Raw genomic sequence first — 19,270 nt, forward strand, 5'->3', positions numbered from 1 at the left:
TATACACACAAACCGATGTATCACGGCTAATCCCAACCTTATATATATAACTTATTTTTTATTTTCTCCGTTGGTTTTCACCAATGTTTGTACATGCCAATACGCGCACCCTTTCGCGCACGAAGGGGTGGACGGGATCAATATACGGGAAATAGATGTGATTTTTTTGAACTTCACTCGGTTGTATCTGTAACACATAGGGGCTCGTAATTTTTACAAATTCGCCTTAAAAAAAAAAAGAGAAAAGTCTCCTTCGCCGCATCCCCTTGTTCCACCCAAAAAATGTCACACCAACAGTTTCAAGTGCCTCCACGAGCAAGTAAGCAACTGCGCAGCAGCACACCCTATACATACATACACATGTGCAAACATAAGAGTCTGCGGTCGGTTTGTATACATATATAGGTATACAAAGAAGACGAGAGAAGAGCTCTCGCACGTATACGTGGGAACCTGTGCAACTATTACCTGCGCCGCGCCGTGGGAGTGTATAGAAAACCGCGCGCCCGAGCGTTTTTCCTTCGCGCATCCAACTTGGAGGGTATATATTTATATACCTAAGAGTATACGGTCGGTGGTTTGGATTGCGAATTCCGGGTTTCGGGGGTTCGAAATTACACGCTCGGGCGAGCTCCGGTAGTTTTGCTTTCTGCGAATGTTGCCGGGCCGCGCTTCCGAGAAGTTTTTCAAGACCGAGCGACGGCGGTAATGAAGTGTAATTTCATTGTACTGTTGCGCAAACGTGTATATACAATGTAGGAGGGCATCGAGACGCGGGACGAAAATGAAAATAAGAGATGGTCCCTCCACGACTCTTTTTTTTTTTTCTCCTCCTTCGTACTTATGAGCATATCGAGGTGAAGCTCGAGTTTTTGGGAGGTGTGAATGAAATGGGCGACGACGACGTTGGTATGCGTTGGACGTACGTCGATAGAGTTGACGTCGGGTGAGTTTTACATGAGAAAAGTGAAAGATGAAAAAAAAAAAAAAAAAAGGAAAAGTGTATATAATATATATAGGTGCCAAGCCACGCTTTTACGGTACGCGGAGGAAACTCTTGCCCCGTTCCCCTACGCGCGTCGGTGGACTATAAAAAGCGTGGGGCGGAAAATGCACGAGGGGCACAGGAAAAACAAAAAAAATCGAAAAAGTAGGTATATAAAAAGACCTCGAGGACGACGAACGGCTCCGTCAAACTGTGTCATACACAACGCGAGTGATTTACAAGTCGGCGATTTTTTTTTTCCCCGCGATGACTGTCTGATGTATCATTGTTCTTGTCGACTTTAGTGTCGATGTTTTTGTAATTCACTGTATATACATACATTGTTGTACCAAACGAGCATTGATTGGAATTTATCGTTTCGAGAAGAAAAAGTGAAGTACATACATTATAACCAACAAGAGACTTGTATAAGTAGCGTCTTCGTGTGCACGTAAATATAGCCTCTCCCCGGTCGAAAAGGGACGACAGACGAGACAGCGGCGACGGAGAGGTAGGAGCGATATATTTCTGGCACCGAAGCACGGAAGTGCGCATATGGAATGTTATACGTGTTCGACTCGTTTCGAATTAGAACACGAGACGTGTATATGTGTGGGCGCACGCACGTGAACACACCAGTAGTACAGCTTCCAGAGGTCAACGACGACGGACCGGGGTTTTTCCCGAAAAACTTCTTCGTTGGGTTTCACGGCCAAGCTTTTACTTCGTTGCGCTTCGAGGGCTCAACAAATAAAGCACGTTAGAATGATCCTGCAAAACCTTTCCAGCCCCGCGTTAGCTCGTATAGAGAGTAGTCGCGTGTTGCAAGTGGTGCACGAAACGAGAGGTGCCTGGAACGCGAGAGAAAGAAATGACGAGGCCCCGAGGCTTCGGGAATCAACAGCGCAATAATGTTTATCGCGTGTAATTATATATCCTTCTTGGGGAGAAAATTATGGATGGCGCGAGACGCGTTTTTAGTAGATTTTTATGGCTTTGGAGAACGGCACGGACACTCTCACAAAAATGAGACATTTACGGGGGTGGTTGTTGAGTAAATTATCGGGTGGCACTGAAGAAAGAGTAGCCCATTGTCCGTTAAAAAGTTTTTAAAAAATCCCTATATACCTGCAAAAAAGAGAGCAGGACAAGGAGGACGCAAGCACTCAACCTCCGTATAAAAGCTCTTGGGCTCACAAACTACGCACGCCTCGGCGATTCGCGCAAAGTCGACCGTGATGCGTATATGCGGTAACATCGTCAGAGGATGAATCGCTGACTCGACGACACATCCGTTTACGAGCTCTGCCTGGTACGTGTGATGAAAAAACCCGGGAAAAACCAAGGAGGGCGTGGGTGGGTGGATTTCCTTCAACCGGTGACAGTAGGCAACACGTATATATATTTGTTTTTATTTCGCTCTTTGGAACCTATGTACACGTAGAGGTGCTGGAAATTTCAGACGTACAGTCATCGGGAGCGAGGGTTCGGTGTCCTGCGAAACAATTGGCAACCGACGACCATTTACGTCTAGTTGGTCGCCACGACGACAATGAAGACGATGATCCATGGGCACAAAAGGATGAATTCAATACGCGACCTCGATTATTCGGCACACTGTGCTACTGGTGCTCTGTACATGTGGATCGTGTGTTGTTATTATAGGTGTACGTATGTATTTACAGGTATGGCTGTACTTGGTGTATTTTATATATATTTGTACACACATCAAGGAGGTCGCGGGTACACCTTATACGCCGAGGAGGAAAACGGTCCTCGAGAGACGGAACCGTTCGTTGTGACATTTCCCACGGCCTAGTGCATCTGCCGAGAGGACGGGAGTAATGACTGTGATTGTAATGTGGGTTTTTTTTTTGTATTTGATATTGTTTTTTTGTATTGTTTTTCGTTGTTTCAAATTTCAATTAATTGGCAATCGACTCACCGGACCTCACGACTCATTGGGTTGTTACGACTCTAAAAAATGGAATGTCGCTTGCTTACCTGGAACATAAAAAAAAGGGACAATATTATAGCACTTGACAGTCATTTTTATTCCTCTCTATTTTTTTCAGAATCTTAATTAATTACGTATACATGTAAAGTTTATAGGATGTACATTTTGTTGACTGGACCAGCTGCGGAACCTATATATTTAACAGTTAGATGCGAGGTTAGATGTGCTAGAGAGAATTAACAAATATGAGTGTCCAGAAAAAAAAAATTTCCAGATAAAAATAATTGTCTTAAAACTTCTCGAGATATATTTGTATTTCAGTACCTGTTGTTTGCGGTGTAAAAAAACAGTATAGACGCACCAACATCCTGTAAAACCCCAACAAACAATACGAAAGTCACGCCAAACATAAAAAACCATGAGAGTTATCTGAACGACGGAGATTCACCAACCATCGAAATCTCTCCGATGGTCATTTGAGAACCTAATCAAGCTCCTCCGAAAAAAATATTTTTTCACCATCCACGCTCGGATACGTGCCAATCGCTGCACACAAACCCAAAGAGTCTCGGCAACGGTCGACAACGACGAAGAAGAAGGATCCGAGGGGGGAGAGGAGGAAGAAAAGAGAAAAAAAAAAAAATAGGGATCGCTCGGCAGAGAAGGCGCGGAGAGGATCCAAGGAGCAGCGGCCTTGGGAGAGAAGGATGGCACGACCGCTTGGCTGGCGAATAGCGCAAACGGTTCTCAATCGCGTTGTGCAGAGGGTTTTCGACTCTCCGGGCCTGACGGGAGAAACTATACTTGTTTTCGGCTTGTGATGCGAGCTCTCGCAACAATCGGCGAATGGTGTACAATTTTCATGTACATGAAACGAAAAGAATCTGAATGCGAGAAAAACAAAAAAAAAAAGGTCCTTCCGCGTCCTTACTTTAGTTAAACTTTTTTCTCGGTTCGGACATGTCAATGCGTCGGTAATTTTCTCGACCATAAACGCGATTTGAGCACGTGTACATTACAACTACAGCTCGTGGGAACAATTGCGGATTTTTTCTTTTTTTTTTTTTTTTTTAGAGGACGAGAAAAAAAAAACGCTGTTCCTCTTTGGGTCTCTACAGCGCGTGTTGGGATTGACTTACAAGAAAAAGGCTCTTTCGTTCCACCGATACTGACTTTGATTATGAACATCGCTTCTTCAATTTGGTAAAATTTTTTAGAGAAACAGTTCATTATACGCCCCAACAATCCCAAAACACTCTATCGATGTATACATCATACACCATCATCTTTCTCAAAAATATCGGAGCTAAGAAGCAGGAGAAGAAAAAGACGAGGAGGAGCACAAAAGGAGAAAAAGCATCACTGCTGTTTGGGTTGTGCTACCGATGGTGTGTACAAGACAGCAGCATCAAGAGCCAACAGTAAGCGCGCCCGCGAGAGTCAAGAGAAGTGCAGCATCTCGGCGGTATATATACGCAAGAGTGGCGCGCGCGCAGGTACATACGTATACACAACTACACCTATACAAGTACAACAACACAACTCGTGCAAGGATGGTATATATATATATATATACAGGGAGAGAGAAGAGAGCCGAACAAAACTTCAGGAAGGGAGAGAGATAAGTACGGCCCGTACGGAGGGACGACTCCCCGCGGAATGCGCATACAATATATATACTGCATGTACACGCGACGTGTCGGAGCTGTATATACCTTCCCCCGTGCATAAGTATATGTGTGTATACGTAAGAGAGGTCACGTGCATCAGCATCAGCGGTGGGTATAATAATACGAGGGTGAGCTGCTTCTCTTATTTATAGACGAGCTATATAGGACTCTCCCTCTCGATGCTTGATTCGAGAGAGACTATGTGTGTGTGCAGCGACGACGTGATCCTCGAGACTAACCACCACCACCACCACCACCCCGATTCCCTATTTGGGTGCACGAGTTTGTTGATATTGCTTGGATTGTGGGCAAATGTATTTGTAGCGACTTATAGAGAGAGAGTGACGAAGCCGATGGCCATTTCGATGAGATCGATTTTGTATTGGTATCAATGAACCGAGATGAGCTCAAACAATTATTAGCTATGCCCATAAACAACGCACGGATGTTCAGCATCGATGGTCTGGTGTACTCCTTACTCCGTATGATTTTTGTTTTCATCGAAATAAGAATTTTTTGGTCAAGACTTACAAACACAATATACACTATACTTATATAGGTACTCAATGTAGATTAATAATAATAGTTTCGGGATCTCGTACGTGTTTTTGGGGGATGAAGGAGGGTTGAGAATAGTTGTTGGGTCCGAAGAGAGTATATGTCCGTTTCGAGCACCGGTTCAGAGTTTCAAACTGAGTTGCTGGTACACCAAAGTGCACTTGCGTGCTTTTCAAACTGCTAATTTTGTGCTCTCATATCGACCACTGCGGTACCTGGTGTCTTCTATTTTTGAAAAGTTACTTGGAATAGCTTCAAAAAGCAACTTTGGTTAAATTGTATTTTATCACGGGTAAAACATTGATGCGGTCGATAGTTGGTGATCGAAACGTAAATATTTCGTTTTTCTGCAAAAGTACAGCACATGCGTGGAACACCTGAGACGGATAGATATTGTTACGTAGAGAGTTTTTTTGACGATTCACTGTTTACCTACTTTTGTGTATACTAAACAATTCGACGTATTTAATCAATAGGTAATATTATCAAAAATGTTAAAACTAATACATTTTGGTGCATATCATTTATTTTGGTGTACACCTTCAGAGTCAGGCATCGTTCGAAAACTGTACGGAAAACCAAAATACTTGCGTTTTTTATGTACATTTGAATCAGTTATTTTTTAGGCACGATTCTTTCGCTGATTTTATTGCGTAAATTTTTTCGTTTTCTCTTTTCAGAATGCACTTGACTTTAGGAAAAGATCAACTGTGTTGACAAGTGCTAAAGTAGGTACTGAAAAGTTTTTTTATTTTATTTTATTTTTTTAACTCATTTAAAACGTAGGAGAAGAAACAAAACAAAAATATAATGTAATATATTGAACGGTAGTTACGTATATATTTTTACGACTCCTAGAACATAAGTAATCCAGACATTGTAACTATTTCCCGAATACATATTTACAGAGATAAAAGATTGTCTTATCTCTTCCTCACGTAGCCACGATCATTGGGTTTTCCACTTCCAATATACGTTATCAACAACACGAGCAATCAACTATTAGATCTTTTAACCGTATCCGGAGAGGGTACTATTGTAAACTAATATATATGTACACGCATGATACAGCTTATTTGTAGAGTCGAAGCGAAAAAAAATGAAAAACAACAAAACTTTCAACGTTCGACCAAATATTATGTTGCCTCTCGGTTCGGTAAAATTAGTACTTACGCTATTGTCTAACAAAAAAAAATTCGTAGCAAACCATACACTCGCCGTTATCTTCGGCTAATAAGAAAGTAAACAATAGCTGCCTAATTAAAAATCAAAAAAATTTATCCGAGCAAAAAAATTTCCGCGTCTGCCGGTATCAGAATTGAACGCCGTATATTAATGTGTCTACATGGCGTTTGAGACCGAGATGACGATAACCTCTACGCCGATTACCAAATTATCAGACGCGCATTTGCACGTATCGCCAATTTCTCGGGTGACTAATGTGTATCTCTTTACTTTTGCTGTTTGCGTTTTCCCTGCAGATTTGTAAAGATGACATTTTTTGATTCTCGATTCATTCGTTTCAAGAACAACCATTGGGTTATCGATCGATGGAAATGACAAACGAGATAATATATTTCTGGAAATCCTGGCATTCACTCGCGGCGGTGAAATGCATCAGGAAAGTACAAAATAATCATACACGATTCACGCTTGTCGATCACGTGCACGTAATTATTAGTCGTTATGCCAATGTATCCTCTCTGTCGCGGTAACAATACTTTATTCTTTGCCAACGTAGATATTATGGTTTCGCGTATCAAAAGAGATTCCCGTCAATAAAATGCGTTGAATTCAAAATACGCATTACGAAACGGATGGTAATTCAATGCGACCTTTTCATACGACATTATACACGAGTCCATTGTATTGGCATTGTGCTTCGAAGCCTCATTTATACCGTGCAATGATATAAAAAGTAACTTTTCATTAAAAAATACCCACGTTACGTTAAACGAGGAGGAAAAAATGGGTGAAAAAAATTCGTCAAAATTACACCTGCTATACGCCATACATACACGAGAACGACACCTGCGCCCTGCGATCGAGCGTAGCACAAATAAGTAGATGGACGACGCTGCAGACACGTCGGAAAAAAGCTCTCTCTTCCCTATATACAACGTGCCCTTCTTTTCTCCCCAATATACTTGTTTTGCACGAATATACCTGTGTCTATACAAAAGAAGGGAAATCGAAAAGAGAAAACGACAATTTTTGTGACTCTCGAAATCGAGCAACGAGAACTTGATTTATCTTCCCGTCGAAACATTCGTAAATAAATTTTTGTTTACATCGCGCAATTTCTATCATCCGAGCGATTTCACAAAAATGTAATGCATTTTAATTTTCTCTTATTTCCAATCATGTGTACTTTGACGACCCAATGTGCAATAATCGAGCAATAAAAATATCACACGATTTCGAATGAAACTCGAAAAAATGAGCAACCCGCGTTAACACACAAGAAATCAGGTACATACTTTGTTCCGATCATTGGACGAGTTCTAGATTGAATTGAAGAGGGAAAAGGAAAAAAAAAAATCATTTATCACGTATTGGCGACAAAAAGCCCCTTCACCGCGAAAACAAAGCAATAAGTATACCGGACGAAAAACCGAAGCGTCGTCGTCGTCGCGATCAAGGTTTTCGCTATCTCCCTTGGAAGAGCACCGAGACCCCGCCGCCGCTACACTACACCATCGCCGTCGCAGCTGCGAGCGATTAGATAAGAGCACAGCGGACAGATACGGTTAAATTTGACGCCAACGCGATCCAAGCACACGCGCGCACAATAATTTCGTATGCGCGATACGACGCTTTCGATAGTTCAAAGTAAATACAGCCATAAAACATGACACATACACGAGCAATCGATTGCATACACGTGCTATTGTCATCGTAGAGATACGACACACTACGTGTATATTATGTACACGTGTGTACGGTCGAGAGTCACCGCGCGCGTGCTGTGGATTAAATTTTCCAAGTCTTGTTGCGCGACTCGATAATATTATGATTTTAAAGGGCTCGTGTAACTCGGCGACGGAAAAATTTCGTAAACACATGATACACGTCCTCGAGAGACGACGGTCCCGCGGCACGTGTTATCGATGACCCATATATAGACGTTTCCGTCGTATACTTGAAGATCGAAACACTACGGTTTTCCCGAGCTCCTCCCCCCGTGACACCGTCTCTCACGCTCACGTGGCTTGGGAAAGGGAACGCCAAAAGGTACATACGCGCAGCGCACGGAAACGAGGGGCGCGTGCACTCGTTAGCGTTGCCGGAGGGCAAGGGAGGAAGGAAGGAACTTCCGCGGAGGGCGACGCACCTGTCCTCTTGGCTTGTTTCACCTGCTAATCCGGAGACACCTGGGCCGTCGGAGGTTGGTTCTTTCTAAGGTCGCGAAGGGTATACGTGACGAACAGTTCAGTTTGACAGTCACACAGTTGCTGATAAAACACAACTTATTAAGAGAAGGACTTTCCGAGGAAGAAAGAGTTGGCGTGTCTAAAAATGTATGAGTTTCCGGTTGATTTTGTTACATCGGAATGTACTTATACTTGAGTATCAAATTTATGACGATTTTTACACTTTTTACTTTCATATCGTGAAGTCCATATAGTATCAGGGTTATGCATTTTGGGGCACGAGTATTTCCAATCAAGAAAAAGAGACGCGATCAAGAAATTTTGGCTGAAATAAGAAAAAATGTACCTGCACGACGTGTTGTACGGTTACCGTATACATTTTATCATTCTTTGATCTCGTATTATCGAGGATGAATCTTTTAAAAATATTTTTTTTTGCAGTAGTGAGTGGAAGATATGGTACTTTCACTGGAGAAAATATTCTCCACACACTTGTACGAAACATCTTGTTCGCAGGTTGTGCAGGACTCTCCCAACGATCGTGTGACAACGTCACAACACTCCGAAAGGCCCAACAAATTTACAGACGAATAGTGTGAATAAACCTTGACAATTTCCCAGTCTCCACAGGGAATTACTAAAATTTCCAAACTTTTGCACCAAAAGTACGAAAAATCGAGACGAATGACTCGCACGAGTCTAAAATATATATGTACAAACGGAGAAAAGCGGAGAAAAGAGCGCACCTGATGTGCCTCGGAAGCGCATGTAACGTGTTGCGTAAAATTTTAGCAAACCTATGGTGCTGTATAAGAGCTATTATAGTCGTGCGATCAAAAGACCGTCCTCACGTTCAGTCTCCTAACCGATTCTATAAAAAAAAAAAAAAAAAAAAAAAAAAAAAGGAAAGAAACGCACGAATGTTCGTTAGACAAGTTTCGTTGCCTCCTCGCACGTGTCTCCATACGTATATACACCGCATATTTCACTCTGAGCTATTAGCCTCTCGGCACGTGAGTCAGCTAAATTCGCCAGCCAGTCGTTCCGCTTCGCTTGTTACAGCTTTGCTGATGAAATCAATTATTATACATGCACCAGCGACTCTTTTTTTTTTTCTCCGCCTCGAGATTTACGCAAATTTACCGAGTCATCGGCCCGAGCGTTTAACGCGACCGTAAATTAACCTTGGCTTGATGTGCCGAGAGTCAAATAAAATGTGAAACGGCCGATTATTTCCCCGACGACGAAACTAGAAAATCTGAGATTCGCACAAACGCGGCGAGTAAAAGAGGAAAAGAAAGGAAAAAAGGCAGTACAGGAGGAGGAGGACGAGTGAATTATTTTGCGCGAAGCCGATCGACCAGATTCAAGGACGTGGACCACAGGAGTCGAGAGAGCAGACAGGCTCCGTATAGGTGCACGCTATCATGGTATATGGAAAAAAAACAGCTGGATCCGAAACCAAAGACGAAGAAAAAAACGCGACGCACAAAATTCAGGGACAGTCTGGGGCTCTTTTTTTCACCTGTTTTGTGAAAGAGCGTCGCTTCGCCGAAAAACTTTGCAATCGAGATAACAACTCTCTGTCATAATCATTTTTTTTTTTTTTTTTTTCTTTTACAAGTAAAATTTACAAATACAAAACACTGAGCCTTATCCTCCGTTGATCCGATTAGGTCGAAAAGAACAACACACCGGCTCCGTGATGTTTGTAAACTATGACGTGATGACTTGTAACCGGGGGATTTGTAAGGTATAGCTTTATTGTAGCGTGGCGTAATATCACACCGGTAAGATATTTCTTGTTAACAAATGTTTGTGTCAAAAAGTGATACCCGCAGTGATACCTCGAGAAAAGAAAAACAGCCACAAAAGTCTCACGTTCCGAAATTCACATTCCCCGAAACTAACAGTTGATTTACCACGCGGTATTCGCCAGCAATTTTAACGAGACGAGGTCCTAGCAAAAAAAAAAAAGACAGCCTCGAGAATTCGACTCCCCAGCGGGACCCGATGCGTGTTATTCCCGTGAGGGTAGCGCGGATATAACGGATTCTCAGGGTGTACTGTTAGCACGCGGGAGCACAGAGAACGAGCGAATTATTTTTGTTGCTACCAGCACGCAGGTATTCAAGAAAACATTTTTCTTTTCTTCGACAATAATTGTTGTATACGTCCCGTCAAACCAACCATCGTAGATTGAACCAAGAACTTGGATTTGTAAAGAGTAAACGTGACATCCAAACAAAACTTAACAGCAGTAAACATGATACGTAATGAGCGCGACGTCGCGCAAGAAAGAAACAGAAAGAGAGAGAGAGAGAGAAAGAAACGAGTTAAGATTTATGGAGACCAAGAGGTATACACAGAGGAGGAGGAAAACACGCGGCGTAGAGCCGGTCTGTGAGAAATATGCCTTTTTATCCCCGACTATACGTTGTACACGATATACGGCGCACACGATAAATGATCGGCCGGTGATGAATGGCCACGACGACAGGCGCATTAGCATCGGGGGCCCGTTTGATTTAAATCGCCACAACCGAGATTTCGTCATAAAAGCCGATCGGCAAGTGCTATCGCGCTATTGATACATGTACGTACACCACCTCGTTGTGCCACGTGGACGACGTTTTTATCACACTAGGTCACTCGTCACTGGCAGTACATGCACATAATCGCATGGTTTACTCGTGCGGCATTTACCTGAAGTACGGCGATCCGAAGGGCGAACAGTAGAACGGATCGTTGTGCATGTGCGGCTGGCCCGGCACTCCACCAGGGCCCTGCGGGTGCGGCCCGTGCGGTCCCATGGGCGGGCCACCGGGCACTGCGGGCCCGCACATTCCTGGCCCTCCTTGGGGCTGCATGCCTCCGGGTCCCATCATACCGGCGGGTCCCATGTGCGGATGAGGCCCCGGATGGGGCGAGCCGACCATGTGAGGCCCCGGATGATGCGGATGGGGAGATGGACCGCCACCGGCCATGTGTCCCGGATGCGTCGCGTGAGGCGATCCGGCCATCATTCCCCCGTGTGGCATCGAGTGGGGCGAGGGTGAGGCCCCGTTTAAGTGCGGCATCGGCACTCCTCCCGGCTGTCCGTGAGGCGTAGGTGGCCCACCGTGGGTCGGCGTCGTGGCCGGCTGAGGGGGCGGTAGACCAGGTGGGCCCTGGGGCCCACTACCCATCGGCGGTAGGGGCCCGTTTGCCATGTTATTTAACTGCGTGAGCGAGGCAGCGGCCGAGGCCATGGCTTGCAAAGGGTTGGGTGGGCCGATCGGGCCTCCGGGCCCGCAACCAACGGGCCCTCCTCCTCCTCCTGTGCCCGCCACTACTCCAAGTAACGATGGCGCGGGTGGTAAACCCGCGCCGGTAGCAGCACCGGACGCCGAGTTGGGTCCGGAATTGGGACCACCGCCACCACCACCGGGTCCAACGACAACAACGACACCACCACCGCCCCCAGCGGAGACAGAAGTAGCAGTGGCTATGGGACCACCGAGGCCTTGAAGTGGGGGGGAGCCGTTAGACGTGGGCCCGCCGAGGCCGCAGCGGCTGGCAGCGGCAACGGACACCGAGCCGGGACCGCCACTCACCGGCACGCCGCCGTGCAGTAGTCCACTCGGGGGGCGCTGCGCCACCCTCACCGGCATCACTCCCCCCTCCACGACGCCACCCGTCTCGCCGAACACGAGACTCGAGCCGAACACGCTGGCGCTCTGCTGGTAATGCACCCTTGGGCTGCCGCTCCTCGACTATATGCAACACTACCGCTGCTACTGATGACGATGGCAGCCCCACAGGCTACCCTACTGCTCCTTTACACGGGGGAGGGAGGAAGGGCCCAATGTATCTCCTTTTTCAACTCGTATCACTGATCTGTCGTTTTTTGGCGAGATGCGGAACTTGCAACACAATTTGACAATCGCCAACCGCACAGAGCTGTTTCAACATTAAACGAACGAAGAAATATATATATATATATACATACACACGCACACAACTCTTGTTTATCACTATCCCGTGCGGGTGTACAACGAAAAAATATACATATATCACACGATTATCGCACAATTCACATGATTGCCATACATAATTATGTAATTATTGATTATTCTGTCGACCAGGAGCCACTATACATATACAACGTGCACGAATCGCGTTCACTCCTTTAATGTAAGTAGGTATATACTACGAGCAGTATAGGCACAACACACACACTGCACACATATATACACTCACTAATCGATAATCATCGGAGCCGAGCTCTCGGCTACACGTGTCTATTGTTGTTGCATGTGTATTATTATAATTATTATTATTATTATTATTATTATTATTATTTTTTTTTTTATACACAACGGGAAATATCGACGAGAAGGTATCCCGAAAAAATTTGCATGCGGATCGGCGGAGGGAGGGGGGACGGGGGCGTGTGACACGTGGTTCGTCACGTAGGTGTCGCCCGGATGTCGCACCGGCTGCTACGCTGCCGTCTTCCCCGGCAGGCCCGAGCCGTCGTCATTGTCACCTCTGACGCGGTGTATTGTACTCTGCTCCGAGCCTTCTCTCGGCGAAAGAAGGCTCGACCGGACGATGCGCACCGCAGACCCGCGCGAACACACGATTGTATTATGATTGTTTTATCTTCCTTCGGTTTCTGTATGGGACAGGTAGCCGGGGTCAGTCGCCGCAAGGGATGCGCCGAGCTGGGCCGATTCTCAGCTGCGGCATCGTCCCTCGGGTTATACGTTCACTCGGTAGCGGGATTGACGTTCATCACTCCGAGTTAACGGCGGTAGCGTCGATCGGGGAGCTGAAAGATAAAGGAAGGGACTGGTCGATTATGATAAGACACACGCGCGCACTCACTGTCGTTGATATCACAAGCTTATCGGTAAGGGACAAGGGATTGGAGTAATTTGTACGCGGTGTATCGGGTGCACAACAAACGACACGCGTAAGGTCGAGGAGAGCGGCGACGGCACTGCGAGGAGCTGACTCTGTGAAAGCGCTCGCATTACTGGCGGAGAGTCGGGCTCACCGAAACGATGGCGCTCGGGTCGCTCCGAGGAGTTGGCTCGTGGGTTTTCTGTACACGTTGGAGTCTCTGAAAAATCATTGTCCGACGTGCGCGAAGTTAAGTAATCTCGCCTCCATTCTATCAGTACTTATTGACATGCAACTCTCCTTGGGATGGTCATTAAAAATCAGCAGTGGCCGAATATCACATTATGATTACATTGGATAATATTACACCAACGTTGTACATTTACAGCCGATCGGTAACAAAAATTTCGAGTCTCACAAGGAGTGCTGACCAAAGGACATGAGTATACGGTTGTTTCACCTTACAAAGTTCAGTGGGGATGTTTTTGGTAACTCTTTCTCGTATCAATGGCACATAGCTTTCTAACGGTTCGTATTGGTCGAAGGACGAAAAAATCCTTCCAAAGTCCTTGCACCATGGAAGATGTACCGTAGTGATCGGCATCATCAATGAAAATTTGATCATCGATCTCGACCAATGATGTCGGCCACGTAGCATGAATCAAATCAAGCTCGACGCAACGAAAACCCATGAGCCTCGCCGACTCGGGGTTTTCAGGGACTTGGACGTGTACGTGGGCACAACGTGCGTGTGACAGAGAGGGAGGAAGCTACGTACAGCTCTTCGGAGCGTGGCTCCGCCACTGGGAGCGACGCTCGTGCGCGAGAGTAGGTGTGTGTGTGTGTGTGTGTGTGTAACGTAGGACGCGTCGTGGGGAGAGAGAGAGAGATGGAGCTGTGACGCGCAGTGGCGTAGACTCGATGCCTGGGGACGACGACGATACGGAGGAAGGGAAGGTGGGCGAGGGGGACGCGACGCCAGAGCTACAGGGACGAAGGGGGCTCTCTACGCACGACGACGACTCCTGCGCGCCTGGCTATATAACGCACGGGCAGGGGGAGAAAATGCAGTGCCGCCACCGATGGAAGAGACGAAAGGAAGAAAGAACCACACTGCACACACGGTTTTTATATACCTACTTATATACTCGCCAGCTGAACGAAAAAGACCGATCGACCGTGCCATGGATAATAATACTACATGTACCCGTAAGTGGGTAGGTGGAGGCATAAAGTGTATACACGAGGACGTGTATATATCTACAGCGGTGTACCTACTCACAACACGTGCAGAGACAGGAGGATATTGCAAGGAGGTCGTTGATGTTTGACTTTTGGCAGAGATGTATTTTTTCACGCACTACACGCCTATGGATAAGCAACTACCCTATTAGCCCACTCCCTCCCCACTTGCTTTTTTATTCACTTCTTGGCTGGCGCAGTGCCCTGATGGGTAAGAGGGACTTGGTGTACAAATATGAGCTACCAGGGGCGGTGGTGGACAAATATGACTTTGCGTTTGAACGAGTGGTATTATTTATCATTGTTACCATTGTTGCGTGGTATATAGGGAAGGGAAGACGGAAGTCTTGGGAAACTATTGGTTTTTGGCAAACAGGATGCACGGGGAGGAAAAAAGAAAGGAGTGTTTAGTCGCGATATTTACAACACGATACGTGTTTTAAGGTATAAACAATCAACATCGAAACTTCCCTCTCTTATCTCGGTCCTCCGTGGGATTCTCATTAGCGGCGACATTATACGCCGGACCGAAGGTATATGCGCATATGGTTGATTAAATATGTTTTGCCCTCCCTGCTCCGAGACAATAAATTCTTCTTTTTCTCCCCCACATCCACAATTCCCGGCTCTTTTATACCCACAACTTACATATATATATATTATATCCCTCGAGTGCAAAGGATATCCACTTTTTCTACCCTCCTTCCACCCCCAACGCACATACACGCGCGTTGCCCTCCTTTTCCTTCCTTCCTTCCTTCCTTCAGCAGCCCCCCCCCTTTTTTCCGTCTTTCCTCCCCCATGTGTGTCGTCTGCGTCTATCAACTGCTATTAGCGCAGCTAACGCACGCACGCGCTCCTTTTCTTTCCCTCGAGGGACGCGACGTTAACCTATTTTTCCTTCCCTTAGCGCGACTCTAGCTCAACCTTTTTCTTCCTTTTGTACATGTCACTCTGCACGTACGGTATGTGGTTACTCGCGAGTCTCGATGCCGATTGACCAAAGATTTTGGCAGAAACATCTTTATTTTTACTTTCTTTTTGGACACCATACACGTGAATTTGAAAACCAAATTTTATACTAAAGGATGTCCCGTTTGATCGGTAAAAGTTGTTTGATTTTTTGTGAAATGCTCCTTGTATTGTTTTCGAGCGGTTGTGTAAGGATGAGTTGCGCAATGTGAATGACAAACAAAAAAAAAAAAAAAAAAAAAAAGAAAAAAAAAGAGGGAAAAACAATTTTTTGCTTACGCAACGAAACTGACTTTTTTAACGATGTATCCGTCAACATTACATAAATTTTTTTGTTTCTTTTCTGGGACGTTTCAAAAAAAAAAAAAAAAAAAAAAAAAATTGATTTTTTCCTTATTTTTCCGAAATTTATTGAATGTTTCTCACCAAAAAATACTAACCCAGTTATCTCCCTTTAGCCTCGAAAGCCTCTATACTTCCATGGCGACGAATAAAACGATAATCTACAGGAAAGTCATAAAATCGTGCGGCCACGGTGCGAAAGAACAGCTAAACTCATGTGGTATACGAATTAATCAAACGAACAGACGTGCGACTGCGTAGATAACGCGTAAAAAAAAAAAAAAAAAAAAATCGAGCTAACAATACAATCAACGTCGCGACTATTCGCAAACCTTCTACGGACACGTCTACAACACATATATACACACCTCGCGCTTGCCTATACGTACACTTACTTCTCGGCCACTCGTATATACACACAACTCGAGTGTGCACAGTATAAACGATTCCGTGTCCCACAGCCGATATATACTTAGAGTCGCGCAAAGCAATGGGATATCGGTGGTAATTCGATATCAGCTACGTCGAAGGAAATTTTTTTATAAACCCTCGGAGAGAGATAAACAGGCCGCGAAAAAAAAGATTGGCTCTTAGTGTCGAGAAAACAAACGGCCAACAGTCTATTACTACGGTGCTGTTGTAATTTCAGTAAGACTACTACCGTAGAAACAGACAAGAGGAATGTAACACGCGCGGCTGGGAAACAGACGTGACGATATTATATACGCGGGGGGGGAAAACGCGCGCGCGTGCCGATGAATTAACCCGTGGAATTCGGAAAAACTTGCTTTATCGTGCGTACGCGCTTGCGATGCACTCGAGATAACGATGATATCTGTCTCCTCGATCTTTTATCGCCCACGAGCGAGTTTTGTGTTTCAAAGGAGCTCCTATGTGGAAGAGTTCCACACCTGTGGTATCGTTCGGTATCGTTATCACGGGTAGATGTGAAATAGTTCAGAAGTAAGTAGTGGTGAGAAGCGTTTTTTTTTCTTTTTTAATCGCTGGTGGCCCAATTACAGGTTTTTTTATCGACTCTGATGTACAACAGACACGAAACGCCTTACCGTAGGTGAAATCATTTTAGAAACTTTTTAACACTTCAAAGTGAAATTTTGTTTTTTCGGCTAAGTGAAATTGTAACTGATTATTTTTAGAAATTTTTTTTCCCAACTACTTCGTAAATACTGTACTTGAAACAAATGTTGTTAACAGTATCAACTTTCAATTTGAATTATGAAATTTTTTTATGAATAAACACTCGAATACCTACAAGAGGTGATAAAAAAAATTATATATATATATATATATATATATATATATTACAGTACCAGCCTTATAGTTCTGGAAAAATAAGGTTTCGTAGTGATGTAAGTTTTAACGTGGAAAAAAAAATCCAAGGGATTTTAAAGCGGATGGCATGCGTGTGGTATATGGCACAGGTATACAATCGACCCAAAAAGCAAAAACGCGAATACCTCGCAAACTCGGCGACAACTTCATCGAAAGAGACAACTTATTCCTCCTTCGGTCCCTTAGTTTCGCGCCTCTTCGTGTCTCCCTTATTTCCGAAACTTTTTACGCGCCACGCGCGCGCAGGAATTCCACCTACAGCTCCTTCTCTCCCCCTTGAAAAAGCGCGGGATTATTTATCGGCGTGTAAATATCTGCTCGTCGATTACGTCGATTGTTGACGAGAAAAAAAGAAAAAAAAGTCACCATGGCTCTTATGCAAGACAGGAGATGGGGAGAGAAAAGGTGATTTACAGGTTCAACAACGCCACTTAAATCATTCGCCGCATCCGAGTTTTTTTTCGATCCTTTCGGGACACGCGAGCGGCATTTTTCATTCGCGGAGACGCTCTATCGGATCTCGGCCGTCTCACCGTGATTTAGCTCGAGAAGCTTGTTGTTTTTGCTCGTTAGTAATATGCATGCCTTTTTTTTTTTTGGAATTATCAGAGTGCGCGAGTTCCATGAGTAGCGAGGTACATGTGTGCTTACGTAATTTTAAATGACGAGATGTTTCATAAAAGTTCAAGTTTCAAAGCAAACGTAAACAACAAAAAAAAGTTAAAATAGCACTATACGGTAATAATAGCCATGCTTAAAGGAAAAAGGATTTTTCGAGGATTTTTTTCAAAACAAGTTGATAACAGTGGCAAATATATCCAGGACACATTCCTCCGTCCGAACAAATCGAGATCCAAACGTATGCAGCACCTGCAGCGAGCTATATAATCACCCTAACGAAAGCCAATCACGCGCTACAAATGGAGCCAACGATAAGTGACAAGTCAACAGCTACTCAATCCTCCTCCAGTGCAACATGGATAATCATTTGTCCTGATCCTTGAGCCGCATATCCTTACAGAGCTGGACGCACGAGTGTCGTTCCTAGCCCAACCCACTGTCCCACAGCTGAAACCCAAGAGATCAACAACAACAACAACAACAACGACCAGTACGAGCCAAACGTCATACGTGACACACCCCGTGCATATAATATATGTAATGCATACGAAAGCCTTGAGTTTTCCAAAAAACACAGGGATGCGGGTAGGCGAAACGATCAATCGTTATGGACTTTGCAGCATCGATTTTCACAGCGCGCCGCTGCGTTCCTCCCACTAGTAGGTATACTTATGTACCTTTTGGCTGTCACTGTCATCGTTTTCATATTGAGGTACCGGGAGGGAAGAAAGAACCCGTAATTTTCTGCCTTTGGTCTCTTTTCGAGTTTAGTGACCTTGAAAAACACACTTGGAACGACGAGTTTATCATCCACGGGATCTATGTTTGCCAAGTCGGCTTTTAGACGTTATTTGCCCAGCTCACGGCCAATTAGGGTTTTCCTAATAGACAAATTACGCCACCACATAAGCACACACTGATGGGCGTAGTATATATTTTCTAAACTGGGCGTGTGTATCTCGCTTCGAGATGTTTGTCCAGACGAGACGTCGAATAACACCCTTGCGAATTGTCGCGCGGTAAATCATTCCCAACACGATGTATATATATATATATATGGACGGTCGGATGGACATTCCTGCACGTGTGTCGCTAAAAGTGGCCCCCATACGAGCTTGCAGGTGCAATAAGTTAGTGTTGCCGATTACAATCGAGGGTATAATATAAGAAAATCAGTGAGTTGTCGGTGTAATGATGTAGCCTCGATTGGGAGTTGTTTTGAGCGCGACTCTGGAGAATCCTTTAGCGCTTCTTCGGCACTGAAAAACGTAAACGGTATACACCTCTCGAACTGTCGCTACTGCCA

General features: G+C 44.8%; 1 protein-coding gene across 14 annotated transcripts in view; it reads right to left on the bottom strand.

The window, feature by feature from the left end:
• Positions 1-13,550, bottom strand: part of Chi (LIM domain-binding protein 2 Chi) — a 61,886-nt gene extending 48,336 nt beyond the window's left edge. For 11 of the 14 annotated variants that reach the window (XM_089598663.1, XM_089598662.1, XM_089598661.1 and 8 more), the window contains exon 1: positions 11,251-13,550. In XM_089598663.1, coding sequence (XP_089454789.1) covers positions 11,251-12,197 — 947 coding nt within the window. In that variant the 5' untranslated portion in view covers positions 12,198-13,550. The remainder of the gene's footprint in view (positions 1-11,250) is intronic. The other 3 variants (XM_089598666.1, XM_089598665.1, XM_089598664.1) reach the window with 3 other exon arrangements.
• Between the last annotated feature and the right edge of the window lie 5,720 nt (positions 13,551-19,270).

Source organism: Copidosoma floridanum, unplaced genomic scaffold (assembly GCF_036245765.1).
Source record: "Copidosoma floridanum isolate Cflo_tuat_1 unplaced genomic scaffold, Cflo_Japanese_pri ptg000006l, whole genome shotgun sequence".
NCBI lineage: Eukaryota > Metazoa > Arthropoda > Insecta > Hymenoptera > Encyrtidae > Copidosoma > Copidosoma floridanum.